The sequence below is a fragment of the Lolium perenne genome, chromosome 3 (genome assembly GCF_019359855.2).
Source record: "Lolium perenne isolate Kyuss_39 chromosome 3, Kyuss_2.0, whole genome shotgun sequence".
NCBI classification, from domain to species: Eukaryota; Viridiplantae; Streptophyta; class Magnoliopsida; order Poales; family Poaceae; genus Lolium; species Lolium perenne.
This window is the reverse complement of record NC_067246.2, coordinates 346,876,177-346,896,136: the sequence shown is the minus strand read 5'-3', so window position 1 is coordinate 346,896,136 and position 19,960 is coordinate 346,876,177. Positions and strand designations below refer to the sequence as shown.

General features: G+C 43.6%; 1 protein-coding gene across 1 annotated transcript in view; it reads left to right on the top strand.

Moving 5' to 3' along the window:
* The window catches only part of LOC127340540 (cysteine-rich receptor-like protein kinase 6), a 124,464-nt gene that overhangs the window by 102,014 nt on the left and 2,490 nt on the right, over positions 1-19,960 (top strand). Inside the window, exons 4-6 of the mRNA XM_071827739.1 lie at positions 18,878-19,003; positions 19,114-19,253; positions 19,323-19,496. Of these exons, the coding sequence (XP_071683840.1) occupies positions 18,878-19,003; positions 19,114-19,253; positions 19,323-19,496 (440 nt within the window). The remainder of the gene's footprint in view (positions 1-18,877; positions 19,004-19,113; positions 19,254-19,322; positions 19,497-19,960) is intronic.

Sequence of the window (19,960 nt, the reverse complement as noted above, 5' to 3'; positions counted from 1 at the left end):
CGGGGTGGCGTATTTAGTTAGCCACGTCTGCTTCTCAAGATCCGTTGCTGACGTTCCTCCCGTTTTCCCAGAAGTCCCTAATGTCGCGGCCTGGCTTGCGAGCGTCCAGTTACCGCAATCGGGCACATACGTGCACATGTACCCGTGAGGGATCTCCTTAGGCGCCTCATGCAAGAACTGGCAATCACTAGGGTCACCACCGATCTTGTAGACGACGAATGCCGGTGAGTTCGGCACTTCTGGGGCTGCCAACGCAAATGGCAACGGTGGACGGGACTGGAGTGGCAACTCTCCTTGATGCGTCCCGAGAGCTGGTCCTGACGGCGAGTACTGGTGCCTCATGATCTCCTGGACCACCCGAAGAGCGACACGCTCCAGAGTGTTCACCAGGTTCTCAGAGTGGCGGTGCAGCGAGTGAGCCACCAAGTAGTTGATCTCCTGCCGCAGGGACCTGGTGCGTTCTTCCGACGGGGCGGATAGGTCTATCCCATCGAGTGCACCATTAGGCGAGAACCCCTTCCACCTGATGCCATGTGAATGGGTTCTGTGAAAAGAGCCGATGAGGTCGGCTTCGAGGAGTGCCTTGACCTCGTCGTACTTCTTCTTGAGCTCCTCGGTCAGATCCTCGTACGTGACTGGCGTGCCTTCCGCCATCTCAGATGTAGATGGCGATGGGGTTGCTGTCGAAGATGGTCCCACTGGGCGTGCCAGAATGTGTTGCGGTCAAAACCCACCGGCGGGCAGCGACGGGCAACACAGTAGAGCCGGGAACAACTTAGGGCTTCGGCTGGCCCTGGTCCCTCCGAGCGACGGCCCGCAAAGCCTCTGGTCACACGTCCGATGCTGATGCAAGGGCGTGCCACCTGACCTATACCTTGTCAGGAAGGTGATGGAGATGCCTCGCTTAGTTTCCTGCATGGCATACACGTAAACATTAAATACGAGCCTCGATCGGCTCTTAGGTTATCCTGTGAATCGGCTCAAAGAGCCGATCCACCCATGATTCGTACGAGGTGCACGAATATATGGTGGTCCTGCTTGATCAAGATAAAGCTAAAACGATCTACGACGATTTAGGGTTTTCACCGCATAATCGGATCATCCTACTCACGATTGGGCCTCGCGGCCACGCACGGTGATCGTAAGCCGATCCTAGACAAGGCCTAAAAACCAACACGAGGTTGATCCCCGGAACATCCTGTCTAGGACTAGCAAACGACACCCTACGTGCCGCTGGATCCTCCAACCCTTTGTAAGGCCTAACTATTGCAGATATTAAAATAATCCTTGCAGAACAAGGAGCAACCGTAACGGACCGGATCTACTAAATAATGATCAAGCGGGGTGCCGCCCCTACACCTAGGATAGGTGTAAGGGCGGCTAGATATGCAAGGGTTGCACTACGACAGCATGTGATACGAAGAACAATGCTAACCCTAACATATCTAAGATAACTACGTTGCTCGCCATAAAAAAGGCTTCAGTACGAGCAACGCATGAACAACGAGCATAAGCTTGTGCTGCCTAGATCGCAAGATGCGATCTAGGCAGCATGACGCTTACCGGTAGGAAACCCTCGAGACGAAGGAGTTGGCGATGCGCCGAGATTGATTTGTTAGTCGAACGTTGGTTGTTGTTTATTCCATAAACCCTAGATACACATTTATAGTCCAGGGGACTTTCTAATGTGGGAAAAGTCCCAACCGGGCACGGGCCCAACTCTAACTAACCAACACGTATCCTACTGTGTTACAGATACAAGGGCAAACTTAGCCCAAATTTGTTACACAAGGCCGATTCACGTATTTCTCCAATATATATAATCTTCAAGCCCATCTTGATCGTGGCCCACCTCTGACTTGGTCAAAATCGGGTGATAACAGGATGTACACGAAGGAATTTGCGGTCATCACGCGAGCAGTCGAGCTATTGCCGCCAAGGTTTTTCGAGCTGGATTTTACTGGTTGAAAGCAATAGAGGATGCAAAGGAGATAGTACGAACTTGTGACGCGTGCCAGAGATTTGCCGCGAAACCTCATTCTCCGGCAGCAGAGCTGATGCCAATACCATTGTCCTGGCCTTTTGCTCAATGGGGCCTCGATATGGTGGGTAAATTACACAAGTCTTGGCCATGAGGAAAGTAGTACATGCTCGTCGCTGTCGACAAATTCACAAAGTGGATAGAAGCGAAGCCGATAAACTCACCAGACGGAGCATCTGCCGTTAAGTTCGTAAAAAGTATCATTTTCAGGTTTGGAGTACCTCACAGCATCGTTACGGACAACGGTAGTAACTTCACATCCCATGAATTCAAGGACTACTGTGCAGAAGTAGGCATCAAGCTACACTTTGCGTCGGTTGCGCACCCGCAAACTAATGGCCAAGTCGAGAAAGCTAATGGTATCATCTGCAATGGTATCAAGAAGCGTTTATTGGCACCACTGGAAAAAGCTCGACACACCTGGCTAGAAGAGTTGCCCAGTGTGTTATGGAGTATACGAACAACACCAAATACAGTGACACAAGAAACTCCGTTCTTCCTGGTCCATGGAGCGGAGGCAGTATTACCAATTGAGATAAAACACGATGCTCCACGAGTCACGGAGTATGATGAAGAAGTTTCGAGAAAAGCACTGGAGGATGACGTCGATGCACTCGACGAAGCTCGAGACGAAGTACTCTCGCGGGTAACCAAGTATCAGCAAGACCTGAAGAATTACCACAGCCGATGTTTGCGACCAAGATCCATCCAGGTGGGAGACTTAGTTCTTTGGCTCACACAGAAAAGTCATGAGAAGCTCGAGTCGCCATGGCTTGGCCCTTACATCGTCACAGAAGTAATCGGAGGAGGAGCATACAGGATAAAGGACAAGAAGACAGGGGTTGTCGAGCAAAACCCCTGGAACGTGGCGCAACTCAGGCGGTTCTACGCCTAGAGTCGAAATATAGTCCTCCTTGTAAAAATACAATGTACTGAAACGCCCGCGAGTTTTCAGACGCACTCTTTTCCTTTTTCGGGGCACCGAGTGGGGCCGGAAAAGGTTTTTGATGAGGCGGGCTCGCGGTGCTGCAATATAATAAAGATAGTCGAGATATATATTTTTCTTCGACAGGCCCGGGGGCTTGTGCTCAAGACTTGCAATATATATTTCCAAAAATATTTCTCCTTGGTGTGAAAACACCTCGCAAAATAAACAAAGATACAAAATAGCGATCAATAACAAGGCACGGGGGCTCGTACCCGCAAATATAGCATGTTCAATATAATTTAGTTGCTTTGGTTTAAAACCTCGCATATACAATAAAGAAATTCACTACCGAGACACTTGGGGGCTTGATGAGTAAAAATATTTATTGAATTTACAATATAGAACATGTTTACAATATACAAGAATCAGTTCTTGAAAAAACTCAACGAGTTCAGAGAAAAAGAAAATCAATTATGGCCTAGTATATTATCTATGGTCATCCGATTCACAATACGAGTACTGTGTTCAGCATAGCTGCCCTTCACGAAGAACTCAGAGTCCATCCGAAGAAGTTCATCCATCATATCTTCCGCCACAGGGGTCACATGATCATCAATTTTGCCAACATCCCTTTTCCTTTTCGCCATCTTGGCCAAGCACTTGGTAACAATTTGGCTCATGTGAAACTTGGGTTGGCAGATTTTGATCATCATCATAGCAAACCTGGCGCCAGCAGAAAGTTGCGCCCGAACAAATCCATGAATTTGAGGAGCATCTCGAAACTTCTCCATCAAACCAAGAAGAGTATCGGGTGCTTCGTTCCGAGGAAACATCGTCTTGTAAACAAGAGACAATGTTCTAGTGCAGAAATCCAGGAAATCACGAACCTGACAGGCGCGGTCTTGAAACCTGACAATCTGTCGGGTCCGCTCTGGAGTGGCCCAAAATAGAGAACCATGATCAAGAGAAAGGTTAACGAGAAGATTTGTCCTTGTGTTTACCCTTTCTTCTTCGGCAGCAACATCAAGAAAGGAACCTATTTGGAGTGGGCACAGGAATTTCAAAAGAAAAAGAGGATACCGCAAGAAGACAGAAGAAGTTTTGATTTGAAAAAGCATACCTGACATATCCACACTGGCTTCATTCATCAATTCGAGCATAAAATTCTCTCGGGCGGTTGCCTTTTCAGCTTCAGAAACAGCAGCTTCCTTAGCAGTCATGGCTTCTTGAGCTTGCTCAAGTGCAATTTTTTCTGCTTCGGATGCCTTGCGAGATTGTTCCATCATCACAAGTGTTTGCCTCTTCGCATACTGAAGCTGTTGACGAAGTTCTTCCAGATCTTGCGACAAACTCTTACTCGAGGAATCTTCACCAAGTTCAGTATTAACAAGCACTTTCTTCGAGCAAGAAGAAGTAGGCAATATATCGGAAGGAGCAGGAGTTGGAGTATAGTTATCAAATATCAACTGAAATTAAAAGGTTCGATATCAATCATCAAGCAAAATAGAATTCCATTGATTTTCAGAATAATTACAAGGCATTACAATGGAGCTAGTGGGATAAGTGTCGCCAAAAGCTACTTTGGTGACAGCATCAAAAGAAAGAAAGAAAGAAAAAGGAGGAAAGACAGGGTGGTCTACTAGACCTCCGTTTTGGATGAGCTCAGAGCTGGAGTTGGCTTGCACCCGAGATAAGCAAGGACCTTCTTCGAGTTCGGCTTCGCAGCCTTGATCAGCGACTGCCACCTTTTGGTCTCCATCTCTTGCGTGTCGCCAACCCTAGTCCAGTCGATAGTTTGTTGGCTATCGACAACCAGGGCAATAGTACCCTCCACGCCAACCTTTAAACTTTCTTGACGAAGTTTGAGCCCAAGGTTTTCGGGAGTATTGAAGCACTTGGCGAGAGCAAGAAATGGCGCGGGTTGTTCTTTCCTCGGGAAGAAGTAAGGGTGCAGCTGCGACAACCCCGCTTCAGCTTCAGCAAGACCGTCGCGTGCCTCGTCTCCATGAATTTCAAGGAGGGAAAGCGCGTCAAGAAGGGGATCGTTCTCAGGATCCATAAGCTCATATTCTTGACCCGTCTTTCCTGTTAAGGCAAAAATTCATTGGTAGGAAAGCAAGACAGGAGAAGTTCAAGGAAGTCAAAATAGTTTGGGCACTTACTGGCAAATCGACGGCTCTGCGACGCCAGGCATTTGAGAATCGCCTCTTCACGAGCAGATTGTGCAGAAATATGCTCACTTAAAGAGGATTCCGCCTCATGAAGTTTCTTCCGAAGTTCTTCTACAGTGGCGGCTTCCGCCTTAGCCTTTCTGGCATCTGCTTCAGCCTTTTGACGAGCTTTTTCACTTTTCTCCAGTTTAAGAGCAAGTGCGTCAGCACGTCTGTTGGCTTCCGCAAGATTTTCTAAAAAAATAGTCGACATAAATCAGAATCATGAGAGGAAAAGGAAGAAGGCGTCGATTTCCCAAAAGAATTAGAAGAATATTACATTCGGCTTGTTTAGCATAATCATGGTACCCGACAAATTGGGTACCAAGGAGGATGAATTCTTGCATCAAGGGCTAATAAAGGAAAAAGAGAAGAAAGTGTCGAATAAGATGAAAAGGTCGATAGCAAAAAGTAAGGAAGAAAATGAAGAGAGTCCATAGGCATTGAATAGTTTCTTATACAAAAAAGGGAGGAATAAGCAACTTACATTATCCAGAAGAGGAGTTGCAGAGCCACCAGATTGAAGAGCAGATTCTGGAGCTGGCTCAACCCTAGCCCTCTTTGGCGAAGGGGCACGGGGGCTTGCAGGTGGAGTTGGATGATCAACGTTCTGTTGAGGAGGCGAAGTTTCCTCCACATCAGGCTGAGCATCCTAAACAACTAAAGTACGTGACGTACTCGTACGAGCAACCACGTCAATAGGTGGATTTTCTTCCTCGTCATCACTGCAATAAAACATCGGCAATATAAGGAAAAACGACGACAGGTATTGTGCAAGATAGACAACAAAGAATAATAAGGACTTACGAGCTGACAAGGGCATCCAAGAAAGGGTCGAAAGCTTTCTTCCCTTCGGAAGGACCAGCTTCTTCGGCTTTGGAGGTGCCGGAATCTTCGACTTCATTCCTCTTCCTCTTGTTCTTTGGAGAAATAGCAGGAGGAAGGGAATGTGCCGAGGCAGTGGCCTTAGAGTCGGTTTATTTTTTAGAGGATACCGCAGATTTTCGAGAACCTGCGGCTTCACTCTCAGGGCGAGAAGTACCCTGGTTGTCGTCGGTGACAACGGCCCGTTCTTCAACCTCTCCACCTTCAGGAAGGGGAGGAAGAGAAACAAGGTTTGGATGGTTCTACAAAAAAGAAGAATGTCGACAAGAAAGTTATGAGCAGGATTTCAATAAAAAAAGGGGTAGTCGATAAAAGTAGTTCACACGAGAATTACCTCAGGGAGCGGGTTGGTGGCGCTATACGGCTTTACGCGACAAGACGAAGGGACAGGATCTTTCTTGTTGAGGGAGGAGATTTTGCGGACAAGCTTTTCTAAGTCTTTGACCGAAAAATCCATTGACAAGCGATCCACATCTTCGTTGCCAGCATATTTCCAGATGGGATTTTTGCGAGCTTGCAGAGGCTGCACTCTAGTCCTAAGGAAATACGCCGTGATTTGGATACCTGACAACTCTTGGCCACGAGTATTTTGAAGTTCATGGATGCGAGTCATTAGTGCCTCTGTCGCCGCTTTTTCTTCAGCTGTAGCTTCTGCATCCCAGGGTCGGCGGTGACAAAAATTTTCGGCACCATCAAAGGGAGGAATGTTGTCTTCAACAGACCCATGGTTTTCCTCGTGGATATATAACCATTTTTTGCGCCACCCTTGAACTGAGTCAGGGAATTTGACATCGAAGTATTCGACATCACGGCGAACACAGATAACGACGCCACCTATGTTATAGGCGACATTGGCAGAGCCATTGTGGCGACAAAGAAAAAGTCGCTTCCATAAAGCCCAGTTAGGCTGGACTCCAAGGAAGGACTCGCAAAGGGTGATAAAGATCGAGATGTGGAGTATGGAGTTGGGAGTAAGATGGTGGAGTTGCAATCCGTACACGAAAAGCAATCCTCGAAGAAAATTGTGAATAGGGGCAGAAAGGCCACGGATGAGATGATCAACAAAACTAACCCGATACTCCATTGGAGGGGTTGGGTAGCTTTCTTCGCTGGGGAAGCGCAATGCGTCTTGCTTCTTGCTGATCCCCAGTTTCTTCAGCAGATTGATGTCTTGGGCGGAGATTCTGGATCTCTCCCACTCAGCCCTTCCCAGATCCGCCGCAGCCATCGAGGATTCAGGAGTGTTGTGCCTGGTGAGTTTGCGCGGTGGAATCAACAATGGCGCAGTAGCATAGTGCGAGCGTGGCGGAGCTCAAAGAACTATGGGGCGCAAGGAAAGATTCTGGCAAAGGAGAGCAGAGGAGCAGCGCAAGCGAAAGTGTGGAGGAGGAAGACGATGACCTTAAATAAAGGAGAGGTGAATCGACGCACCGTTGGATGGAGAAAATGTGAGGTAGATGGTGTACACGTGGAATAAGGGTAATAGAGTAATTTCAGTATGAAGGTGTTACAGCGCGTGCGCCAGGAAAAGCGGAGGACGTGTGTCCCCCACTTGCACGACGTGTCAACGTGGCAGGGAATTTGGACCCACAAGGCAGGGACAGTAGTACTCGAATTTCCTGGATACAAAGATCGTGGTTATCGTCAGTACTGAGGTCACTTTGACCAAGGGGAAAATCTCGACAAGTATGAAATAAGAAGACTGGCGGCAGGAAAATTCATCAATTACTTCGGGAGCCTTTGATCAAATACAAGTTTTTGCCCAAATGCTCGGGGGCTACTTTGGAAAAAAGTAAAATTCGAGTATGCCAATATAGAAATTGCGGGAGCCTATGATCAAATGCAAGCATTTGTTCATAGCCTCTGGGGCTACTCCCATCGGGAGCGCTGTTCGCGCACCCGATAGATATAAAAAGTTCGAGAAAGAATGACAATATAGCGACACGACGCATTAAAGTGTTGAGCCTACAACCAAGCACTAGTCCTTGGCTGTAGCCTCGGGGGCTACTCCCATCTGGAACGCTGTTCGCGTGCCCGATGAAATTATAAAAAAAAGAGAGAGAAAAAGAAGAAGAAAAAGGGAGCATATTTCGAGTTATAAAAATAACTCTACATATACTCCCATCGGGAGAGCAATATAAGTCATCCGTTGACTCAATAAAACGTGCTATTCCAACAGCCGAATAAGCACTCGACAATATATTCTCAGAACGCCAAAGTTGCGAATAATTTCTGAATGCCGCAAAACTTTGCGAAGGTAAGACCCCGGATCCGTTCTGTGTGGCGTGGCGCCGTCTCTGACGTCGGTTTGCTACTTTTTTCCGTATCAACAGATACGAAGAAAAATCCTAACAGACGCGTTAGGTACCCGATAAATATGACTGGGACTCGACAGAATGGTAAGACCTTAAGCGGCACCTGTCGAAGTTTACACCAGTATCCCGAGATCATGTCCAGGGACGTGATCTTGAAGTAGGTTTTTGCGGATTGCCACTAGAGCAGTTAACTAGTACCTGATCCGTCAGATGAACTAGCCCCAACTACCATTATCCCTGTACAATATAGAAATTCGTATGCAAAGATACGTGGTAAAGTACAAAGTTATTGAGTAAATATAAACGTGGAGATTTTCCTTGATTCTACGATTCAAGCAAAATCTCGGGGGCTACTGACATAGGCATCCGCAATGGGCCTGCCGAAGAAAGTACCCAGGGTTTATTGAAGGCCCACGACCTGAAGAATATGAAGTTCGGAAGCCCAAGACAGCGTCAAGGAAAGTTAGAGTTGTATTAGGAAACATAGAGTTGTAATCTTGCGGGACGGGTTAGAAACCCTCCCGGACTCTGTAACTTGTGTATTACGAATCCCTCGGCTCCGCCTCCTATATAAGGGGGTGTCGAGGGACAAAGAAAGCATCGAATCATTGTTTCTCAAACCCTAGCTTTTACATCGTCGAGTACTTTTCGGCTGAAACCTTCGAGATCTACTTGCCCTCTACATCCAACGAAACCCTAGTCTACTACTTGTAGGCATTGACAAGTTAATCCCTTGTCACCATGCATCCATCCCCTTTAGATAAGGGGATTATGACAAAAGAATATATATGTAGCTTCATATGCATCGATTTAGAGATCTAGCTATTTTCTATATAATAATATCGCAATTTCCACCATGATTCGAGCACCACAGCCTCCAAACGTTGCTGATGCCGATATCGGCATGGTCAGAAGGGCTATGCTCGCTGCCACTGCTAGGTCACCGTCGGGATGCACCTTCAATCCCGTCCGATCATTCGATCTCTGACACACCAGAGATACCGCCGAGGCCAATGACGAACGTACATGCTGATGCCAATGCCGAACATGCACGCCGATGTGGGTACGGCCACGCCGCCCCGCTATGCTGGATGCCACAGACCACCGCGAGGTGTTTCCCTTCACCACCACACTCCCCTAGCACCCATCTATACACGCCAGAAAGGAGAGACACTAGTTATCTCTACATTGCTCGCGTTCGTGTCCGACACCGTCAGTCAAAGTGTTGAGGTAGTCGTCGATGTCCTTCTTCTCTTCTTTGCATGGTTAAACGCGTCTACTTTATATCTCTCTAATGCGTCTGGTCTCGCCTCATGCAGTTCTTTGTGGACGTCAATCTCATCTCGGCACCCTGCAGGCCACCTCCTCCTTGACATCACTGTAGAGCTCCATTTAAAAATCTAATCCTACCCGTGTATTGCCCCTTCTGTCAACGTCATGGCCTGATACGTCTCAAACGTATCTATAATTTATTATGTTCCATGCTACTTTTATGATGATACTCACATGTTTTATACACACTTTATGTCATTATTATGCATTTTCCGGCACTAACCTATTGATGAGATGCCGAAGAGCCAGTTGCTGTTTTCTGCTAGTTTTGGTTTCGGAAATCCAACAAAGGAAATATTCTCGGAATTGGACGAAATCAACGCCCAGGGTCTTATTTTTCCACGGAGCTTCCAGAAGACCGAAGAGCATACGAAGTGGGGCCACGAGGGCCCGTAACCATAGGGCGACGCGGCCTGCCTGGGGCCCGCGCCGGCCTATGGTGTGGGTCCCTCGTGCCGCCTCTAACCCTACCCTTCCGCCTACTTAAAGCCTTCGTCGCGAAAACCCCTGTATCGAGAGCCACGATACGGAAAACCTTCCAGAGACGCCGCCACCGCGAATCCCATCTCGGGGGATTCAGGAGATCGCCTCTGGCACCCTGCCGGAGAGGGGAATCATCTCCCGGAGGACTCTTCGTCGCCATGATCGCCTCCGGATTGATGTGTGAGTAGTTCACCCCTGGACTATGGGTCCATAGCAGTAGCTAGATGGTTGTCTTCTCCTCATTGTGCTATCATGTTAGATCTTGTGAGCTGCCTATCATGATCAAGATCATCTATTTGTAATGCTACATGTTGTGTTTGTTGGGATCCGATGAATATGGAATACTATGTCAAGTTGATTATCAATCTATCATATATGTGTTGTTTATGATCTTGCATGCTCTCCGTTGCTAGTAGAGGCTCTGGCCAAGTTGATACTTGTAACTCCAAGAGGGAGTATTTATGCTCGATAGTGGGTTCATGCCTCCATTAAATCTGGGACAGTGACAGAAAGTTCTAAGGTTGTGGATGTGCTGTTTCCACTAGGGATAAAACATCGATGCTTTATCTAAGGATATTTGTGTTGATTACATTACGCACCATACTTAATGCAATTGTCTATTGTTTATAACTTAATACTGGAAGGGGTGCGGATGCTAACCCGAAGGTGGACTTTTTAGGCATAGATGCATGCTGGATAGCGGTCTATGTACTTTGTTGTAATGCCCGATTGAATCTCACTTTACTCATCATGATATGTATGTGCATTGTTATGCCCTCTTTATTTGTCAATTTCCCAACTGTAATTTGTTCACCCAACATGCTATTTCTTATTGGAGAGACACCACTAGTGAACTGTGGACCCCGGTCCATTCTTTTACATCTGAATATAATCTACTGCAAATATTGTTCTTTATTGTTCTTCGCATACAAACATCATTTTCCACACCATACATTTAATCCTTTGTTTACAGCAAGCCGGTGAGATTGACAACCTCACTGTTAAGTTGGGGCAAAGTATTTGGATTGTGTTGTGCAGGTTCCACGTTGGCGCCGGAATCCCTGGTGTTGCGCCGCACTACACTCCATCACCAACAACCTTCACGTGCTCCTTGACTCCTACTGGTTCCATAACACCTTCCTCTTGGGGTTCCCAACGGGCATGTGCTTGACGCGTCATCAAGACTGTTTTCTGGCGCCGTTGCCGGGTAGATCAAGACACGCTGCAAGGGGAGTCTCCCACTTCCAATCTCTTTACTTTGTTTTTGTCTTGCTTTACTTTATTTTGTTTACTGCTTTGTTTGCTTTCTTATATCAAAATACAAAAAAATTAGTTACTTGCTTTACTTTATTTATTGTCTTGTTTGCGTTCTCTATATCAAAAAAACACAAAAAAATTAGTTATTTGCATTTACTTTATCTAGTTTGCTTTATTTACTATTGCTAAAATGGGTACTCCTGAAAATACTAAGTTGTGTGACTTCACTAGCACAAATAATAATGATTTCCTATGCACACCTATTGCTCCACCTGCTACTACGGCGGAATTTTTTGAAATTAAACCTGCTTTACTGAATTTTGTTATGAGAGAGCAATTTTCTGGTGTTAGTTCTGATGATGCTGCTGCCCATCTTAATAATTTTGTTGAACTTTGTGAAATGCAAAAATATAAGGATGTAGATGGTGACATTATAAAATTAAAATTGTTTCCTTTCTCCTTAAGAGGAAGAGCTAAAGATTGGTTGCTATCTTTGCCTAAGAATAGTATTGATTCATGGACTAAATGTAAGGATGCTTTCATTGGTAGATATTATCCTCCTGCTAAAATTATATCTTTGAGAAGTAGCGTAATGAATTTTAAGCAATTGGATAATGAGCATGTTGCTCAAGCATGGGAAAGAATGAAATCTTTGGTTAAAAATTGCCCTACCCATGGACTGACTACTTGGATGATCATCCAAACCTTTTATGCAGGATTGAATTTTTCTTCACGGAACCTATTGGATTCAGCTGCTAGAGTTACTTTTATGTCCATCACTCTAGGCGCCGCAACAAAGCTTCTTGATGATATGATGATTAATTACTCTGAATGGCACACAGAAAGAGCTCCACAAGGTAAGAAGGTAAATTCTGTTGAAGAAACCTCCACCTTGAGTGACAAGATTGATGCTATTATGTATATGCTTGTGAATGGTAGATCTAATGTTGATCCTAATAATGTTCCTTTAGCTTCATTGGTTGCTCAAGAAGAGCATGTTGATGTGAACTACATTAAAAATAATAATTTCAACAACCATGCTTATAGGAATAATTCTGGTAAAAACTATAGGCCATATCCTTCTAATAATGGTAACGGTTATGGTAATCCTTATGGTAATTCTTACAACAATAATAGGAGTGTACCCTCTGGTCTTGAAGCCATGCTTAAAGAATTTATTAGTACACAAACTGCTTTTAACAAAACTGTTGAAGAAAAGCTTGGTAAAATTGATATTCTTGCTTCTAAAGTTGGTAGTCATGTTGCTGATGTTGATCTTTTAAAATTGAAAGTTATGCCTAATGAAACTAAATATATTAAGTCATTTGCTACAGCAAAGGCCATCCAAGTTTGAATTAATGAGAATATTAGATTGATGGCTGAATTGCATGCTAGGTGGGAAAGAGAAGAAAATGCTAAAGAGAATAATGTAGCTAAAGTTTGGACCATTACCACCACTAGTAATGATGATGCTTCACATGTTGCTAAACCTCCTACTATCAATGATAAAATAATTGTTGTTAGCAATGTTTCTACTCCTGATGCAAAGTGTGCAAAACTGCTTGAAACTGCTAAAACTGCTGAAACTGCCTGTGATAAAACTGCTGAAATTTTTCAAAATATTGGGGACAATGATCCCATTGCTATAGATCATAATGGTTTAGATTTTGATGATTGTCACATCTATGAAGTTATAAAGTTCTTGCAAAAACTTGCTAGAAGTCCTAATGCTAGTGCTATAAATTTGGCCTTTACAAAACATATTACAAATGCTCTCATTAAAGCTAGAGAAGATAAATTAAAACTTGAAACTTCTATTTCTAGGAAGTTGGAAGATGCTTGGGAGCCCATCATTAAGATGAAGGTCAATGATTTTGATTGTAATGCTTTATGTGATCTTGGTGCAAGTATTTCGGTTATGCCTAAGAAAATCTATAATATGCTTGACTTGCCACCATTGAGAAATTGTTATTTGGATGTTAATCTTGCTGATAATTCCATAAAGAAACCTTTGGGGATGATTAATAATGTTCGCATTACGGTTAACAATAACCTTGTTCCCGTTGATTTTGTTGTCTTGGATATTGAATGCAATGCATCTTGTCCCATTATTTTGGGAAGACCTTTTCTTCGAACTGTTGGTGCTATTATTGATATGAAGGAAGGTAATATTAAATATCAATTTCCTCTCAAGAATGGTATGGAACACTTCCCTAGAAAGAGAATGAAGTTACCTTTTGATTCTATTATTAGAACAAATTATGATGTTGATGCTTCATCTCTTGATAATACTTGATTCACACTTTTCTGCGCCTAGCTGAAAGGCGTTAAAGAAAAGCGCTTATGGGAGACAATCCATTATTTTACTTCTGCACTTTTGTTTTATATTTGAGTCTTGGAAGTTGTTACTACTGTAGCAACCTCTCCTTATCTTTATTTTATTGCATTGTTGTGCCAAGTAAAGTCTTTGATAGTAAAGATGATACTAGATTTGGATTACTGCACAGAAACAGAATTCTTACTGTCACGAAATTGAGTAGCCCCGTCTGTAGGTAACTCAGAAAAATCCAATTTACGTGCGTGATCCTCAGATATGTACGCTACTTTCATTCAATTTGAGCATTTTCATCTGAGCAAGTTAAGTGCCCCAGAAAAATTCGTCTTTACGTACTGTTCTGTTTTGACAGATTCTGCCTTTTATTTCGCATTGCCTGTTTTGCTATGCTTGATGGATTTCTTTGTTCCATTAGCTTTGAGTAGCTTTGTGCAATGTCCGGAAGTGTTAAGAATGATTATGTAACCTCTGAATATGTGAATTTATGAGTATGCACTAACCCTCTAATGAGTTTGTTTTGAGTTTGGTGTGGAGGAAGTTTTCAAGGATCAAGAGAGGAGGATGATACAATATGATCAAGGAGAGTGAAAACTCTAAGCTTGGGGATGCCCCCGTGGTTCATCCCTGCATATTTCAAGAAGACTCAAGCATCTAAGCTTGGGGATGCCCAAGGCATCCCCTTCTTCATCGACAACTTATCAGGTCACCTCTAGTGAAACTATATTTTTATTCCGTCACATCTTATGTGCTTTACTTGGAGCGTCTTTATGTTTTTATTTTTGTTTTGTTTGAATAGAATCGGATCCTAGCATTCTTTATGTGGGAGAGAGACACGCTCCACTGTTGCATATGAACACATGTGTTCTTAGCTTTACTCCTAATGTTCATGGCGAAGGTTGAAACTGCTTCGTTCATTGTTATATGGTTGGAAACAGAAAATGCTTCATGTGGTAATTGGAATAATGTCTTGAATAATTTGATACTTCGCAATTGTTGTGCTCAAATAGATCATGTTTAAGCTCTTGCATCATGTACTTTGCACCTATTAATGAAGAAACACCATAGAGCTTGTTGAAATTTGGTTTGCATGATTGGTCTCTCTAAGTCTAGATATTTTCTGGTGAGGGTTTGAACAACAAGGAAGACAGTGTAGAGTCTTATAATGCTTGCAATATGTTCTTATGTAAGTTTTGCTGTACCGGTTCATACTTGAGTTTGCTTCAAACATCCTTGCTAGCCTAAGCCTTGTATTGAGAGGGAATACTTCTCGTGCATCCAAAATCCTTAAGCCAAAAACTATGCCATTTGTGTCCACCATACCTACCTACCTACTACATGGTATTTCTCTGCCATTCCAAAGTAGATTGCTTGAAGTGTGCTACCTTTAAAATTCCATTCTTTGTCTTTGCAATATATAGCTCATGGGAAAAAATAGCTTGAAAAACTATTGTGGTATTGAATATGTACTTATGTATCTTATTTCTTAATAAGTTGCTTGTTGAGCGATAACCATGTTTCTGGGGACGCCATCAACTATTTCACCTTTGTTGAATATCGTGTGAGTTGCTATGCTTGTTCGTCTTGTCTGAAGTAAGGGCGATTTATCATGATCAAATGGTTTGAGTATGCATATTGTTAGAGAAGAACATTGGACCGCTAACTAAAGCCATGTATCATGGTGGAAGTTTCAGTTTGGACAACAATCCTCAATCTCTTATGAGAATATTATCTGTTGTTGAATGCTTATGCATTAAAGAGGAGTCCATTATATGTTGTCTATGTTGTCCCGGTATGGATGTCTAAGTTGAGAATAATCAAAAAGCGAGAAATCCAATGCGAACTTTCTCCTTAGACCTTTGTACAGGCGGCGTAGAGGTACCCCTTTGTGACACTTGGTTGAAACATGTGCTATGCAATGATAATCCATGTAAATCCGAGCTAATTAGGACAAGGTGCGGGCACTATTGGTATACTATGCATGAGGCTTGCAGCTTATAAGACATCTTATACATAACACACATGAATTATTACTACCGTTGACAAAATTGTTTCTTGTTTTCAAAAAAAAAAAACTCTAGCACAAATACAGCAATCCATGCTTCCCTCTGCGAAGGGCCATTCTTTTACTTTTATGTTGAGTCAGTTTACCTACTTCTTTCTATCTTAGAAGGAAACACTTGTGTCAACCGTGTGCATTGATTCCTACATACTTGCTTATTTGCATTCATCATATTACTTTATGTTGACAATTATCCATGAGATAAACATGATTGAAGTTGAAAGCAACCGCTGAAACTTATATCTTCGTTTGTGTTGCTTCAAAACTTTCTACTAAGAATCTATTGCTTTATGAGTTAGCTCTTATGCAAGTCTTATTGATGCTTGTCTTGAAAGTACTATTCATGAAAAGTCTTTGCTATATGATTCAGTTGTTTATTCATTGTCTTTACCATTGCTTCGAATCACTGCATTCATCTCATATGCTTTACAATAGTATTGATCAAGATTATGATAGCATGTCACTTCAGAAATTATCCTTGTTATCGTTGACCTACTCGAGGGCGAGTAGGAACTAAGCTTGGGGATGCTTGATACGTCTCAAACGTATCTATAATTTCTTATGTTCCATGCTACTTTTATGATGATACTCACATGTTTTATACACACTTTATGTCATTATTATGCATTTTCCGGCACTAACCTATTGAGAGATGCCGAAGAGCCAGTTGATGTTTTCTGTTGTTTTTGGTTTCAGAAATCTTACAAAGGAAATATTCTCGGAATTGGACGAAATCAACGCCCAGGGTCTTATTTTTCCATGGAGCTTCCAGAAGACCGAAGAGCATACGAAGTGGGGCCACGAGGGCCCGTAACCATAGGGCGGCACGGCCTGCCTGGGGCCCGAGCCGGCCTATGGTGTGGGTCCCTCGCGCCGCCTCTAACCCTACCCTTCCGCCTACTTAAAGCCTTCGTCGCGAAAACCCCTGTACCGAGAGCCACGATACGGAAAACCTTCCAGAGACGCCGCCACCGCGAATCCCATCTCGGGGGATTCAAGAGATCGCCTCCGGCACCCTGCCGGAGAGGGGAATCATCTCCCGGAGGACTCTTCATCGCCATGATCGCCTCCAGATTGATGTGTGAGTAGTTCACCCCTAGACTATGGGTCCATAGCAGTAGCTAGATGGTTGTCTTCTCCTCATTGTGCTATCATGTTAGATCTTGTGAGCTTCCTATCATGATCAAGATCATCTATTTGTAATGCTACATGTTGTGTTTGTTGGGATCCGATGAATATGGAATACTATGTCAAGTTGATTATCAATCTATCATATATGTGTTGTTTATGATCTTGCATGCTCTCCGTTGCTAGTAGAGGCTCTGGCCAAGTAGATACTTGTAACTCCAAGAGGGAGTATTTATGCTCGATAGTGGGTTCATGCCTCCATTAAATCTGGGACAATGATAGAAAGTTCTAAGGTTGTGGATGTGTTGTTGCCACAAGGGATAAAACATCGATGCTTTATCTAAGGATATTTGTGTTGATTACATTACGCACCATACTTAATGCAATTGTCTGTTGTTTGCAACTTAATACTGGAAGGGGTGTGGATGCTAACCCGAAGGTGGACTTTTTAGGCATAGATGCATGCTGGATAGCGGTCTATGTACTTTGTCGTAATGCCCGATTGAATCTCACTTTACTCATCATGATATGTATGTGCATTGTTATGTCCTCTTTATTTGTCAATTGCTCAACTGTAATTTATTCACCCAACATGCTATTTCTTATTGGAGAGACACCACTAGTGAACTGTGGACCCCAGTCCATTCTTTTACATCTGAATACAATCTACTGCAAACATTGTTCTTTACTGTTCTTCGCATACAAACATCATTTTCCACACCATATATTTAATCCTTTGTTTACAGCAAGCCGGTGTGATTGACAACCTCACTGTTAAGTTGGGGCAAAGTATTTGGATTGTGTTGTGCAGGTTCCACGTTGGCGCCGGAATCCCTGGTGTTGCGCCGCACTACACTCCATCACCAACAACCTTCACGTGCTCCTTGACTCCTACTGGTTCGATAACCTTGGTTTCTTACTGAGGGAAAACTTGCTGCTGTACGCATCACACCTTCCTCTTGGGGTTCCCAACGGGCGTGTGTTTGACGCGTCATCATGGCCCCACTTGTCATTCGATATATTGCAGCCCCACTCGTCCGCATTTTGGTCAGGAAAACGGCGATGCTAACGGTCAAACAAAGATGAATGGTCCAACGTGTCTTTGCGGGCTCTACGTGGCCCTACTAGTCAATAGATAACGGTCAAAGTTGTTCACCCATCGGGCAAAGTGGCTATTCCAGCACTTGTGAGGGCATCAGACAAGGGTTTGGACAAAATTGAGGAAAAACTAAGCGACTGGGGAAAACTGAGCATAACTAAGGACCCGAGGGCACGGAAATAGAAATCCCTAATAGAAAAAATTTCATCTATGAAATGCTCTATTCTTAACTTCGTAGTTCCCATAGGGAGCCGCATATATGGGAAAGGCAAAAATTTCAGGCTTAAAACCAAAGGCATTTGCCAATTCATAACACCTTACACATGATATAATTATGGGAACCATAGATGTTTTGTTGTTGGACAGAGAAAACCGAGTGCAGTCCTTGAGGTTTTGTGTAGCTGATTTTATTTTGGCAATGGAATCATTCTCCTTAAGAACAATTTAGGATTCAACAAAATAAAAGGTACTTCATTGAAAATCTAGACATCAATGCTTTCATGCACACGTATTCCCGCAATTTTACCATCTTATATTTTTCAATAGAGAGTGCAAAATGCCGTTTATGGTTGAAAAATGAAATTTTGCCAAACCCATAACCAAAAAAGTTACATTTCTTATTTCATAAGTGACATTCGTAGAAATTTTTATACTTGTCACACATTAATAGTTAATTGCAAAAGTTATTTTTTTTGTTCTAACCGCTTTTAGTCAACAATACATTATCCATTTTGTACGGTTCAAGCTTGTGCACTAGTCTGACATGACATGCATATTGTTTTTTGTCGGGTTGGCTAATTCACAGGAAGAAAGTACATAGTTCCTATCATGGTTCCTGTAATTCTGTTGCCTATCGTAGCAATTATAAGCCTTGTCACCTGCTTATTTTTGTGGAGGACGCAGAGGCCACAGAACGAAGAAAAGCAGCCACGTAAGTCATGCAAGTTCTCTATTTCCTAGGATGAAAAAGTTTCCAAATGAATCTCTACTATTAATTACAGGTCAACTTTTTGTCATAGTAACATATTGGTATTCACACAGATCCCAGCTACTCCACTGAAGGCGAAGATATTGAGGGCGTCGACTCGATGATGATTGACATTTCAACACTAAGAGCTGCGACCGGCGATTTTGCGGAGAGCAACAAGCTCGGGGAAGGAGGATTCGGTGCGGTGTACAAGGTAGTGATAAGAGTAAGGAAAATTTGCATTGAAAATTAGGAAATTTATAGGTTTTGGTTTGATTCAAAGGGCATGCTCCCAGATGGCGAAGAGATAGCAGTGAAGAGGATGTCAAAGAGCTCAACACAAGGAGTAGAGGAGCTGAAGACTGAGCTGATTTTGGTTGCGAAGCTCAGTCACAAGAACCTTGTCAGGCTCATTGGTGTCTGCCTGGAGCAGCAGGAGAGGCTGCTAGTGTCATCGGTCTTTTTTGGATCAAGATGTAACGACCAGGTCAAACACCAAGTTATGAATCAGCTCGGGGTGTCCAATGAGGCATTGCAAGATAAATACCTTGGCATGCCTACGGATATTGGGAGATCTCCAACTGGTCAATTCAAGTTCCTTGTGGACAAAGCGTGGAGGCACATGAATGGATGGTCGGGTCGACCGATGTCACGGTCGGGGAAAGAAACGCTGCTGAAGGCAATTATTCAAGCTATACCGACATTCATCATGAGCTGTTTTCAAATTCCTGTCTCAATTTGTGAAGCCCTCCGGAAGGCGATTGTTGATCATTGGTGGGGAATTGAGGCAGGGAAGAAAAAGATGCACTGGAAGAGTTGGGATTGGTTGTCGACGCCGAAAAATTTAGGCGGCATGGGCTTTAGGGATCTCGTGTTGTTTAACCAAGCCATGCTCGGCCGTCAGTGCTGGAAGCTTCTTAC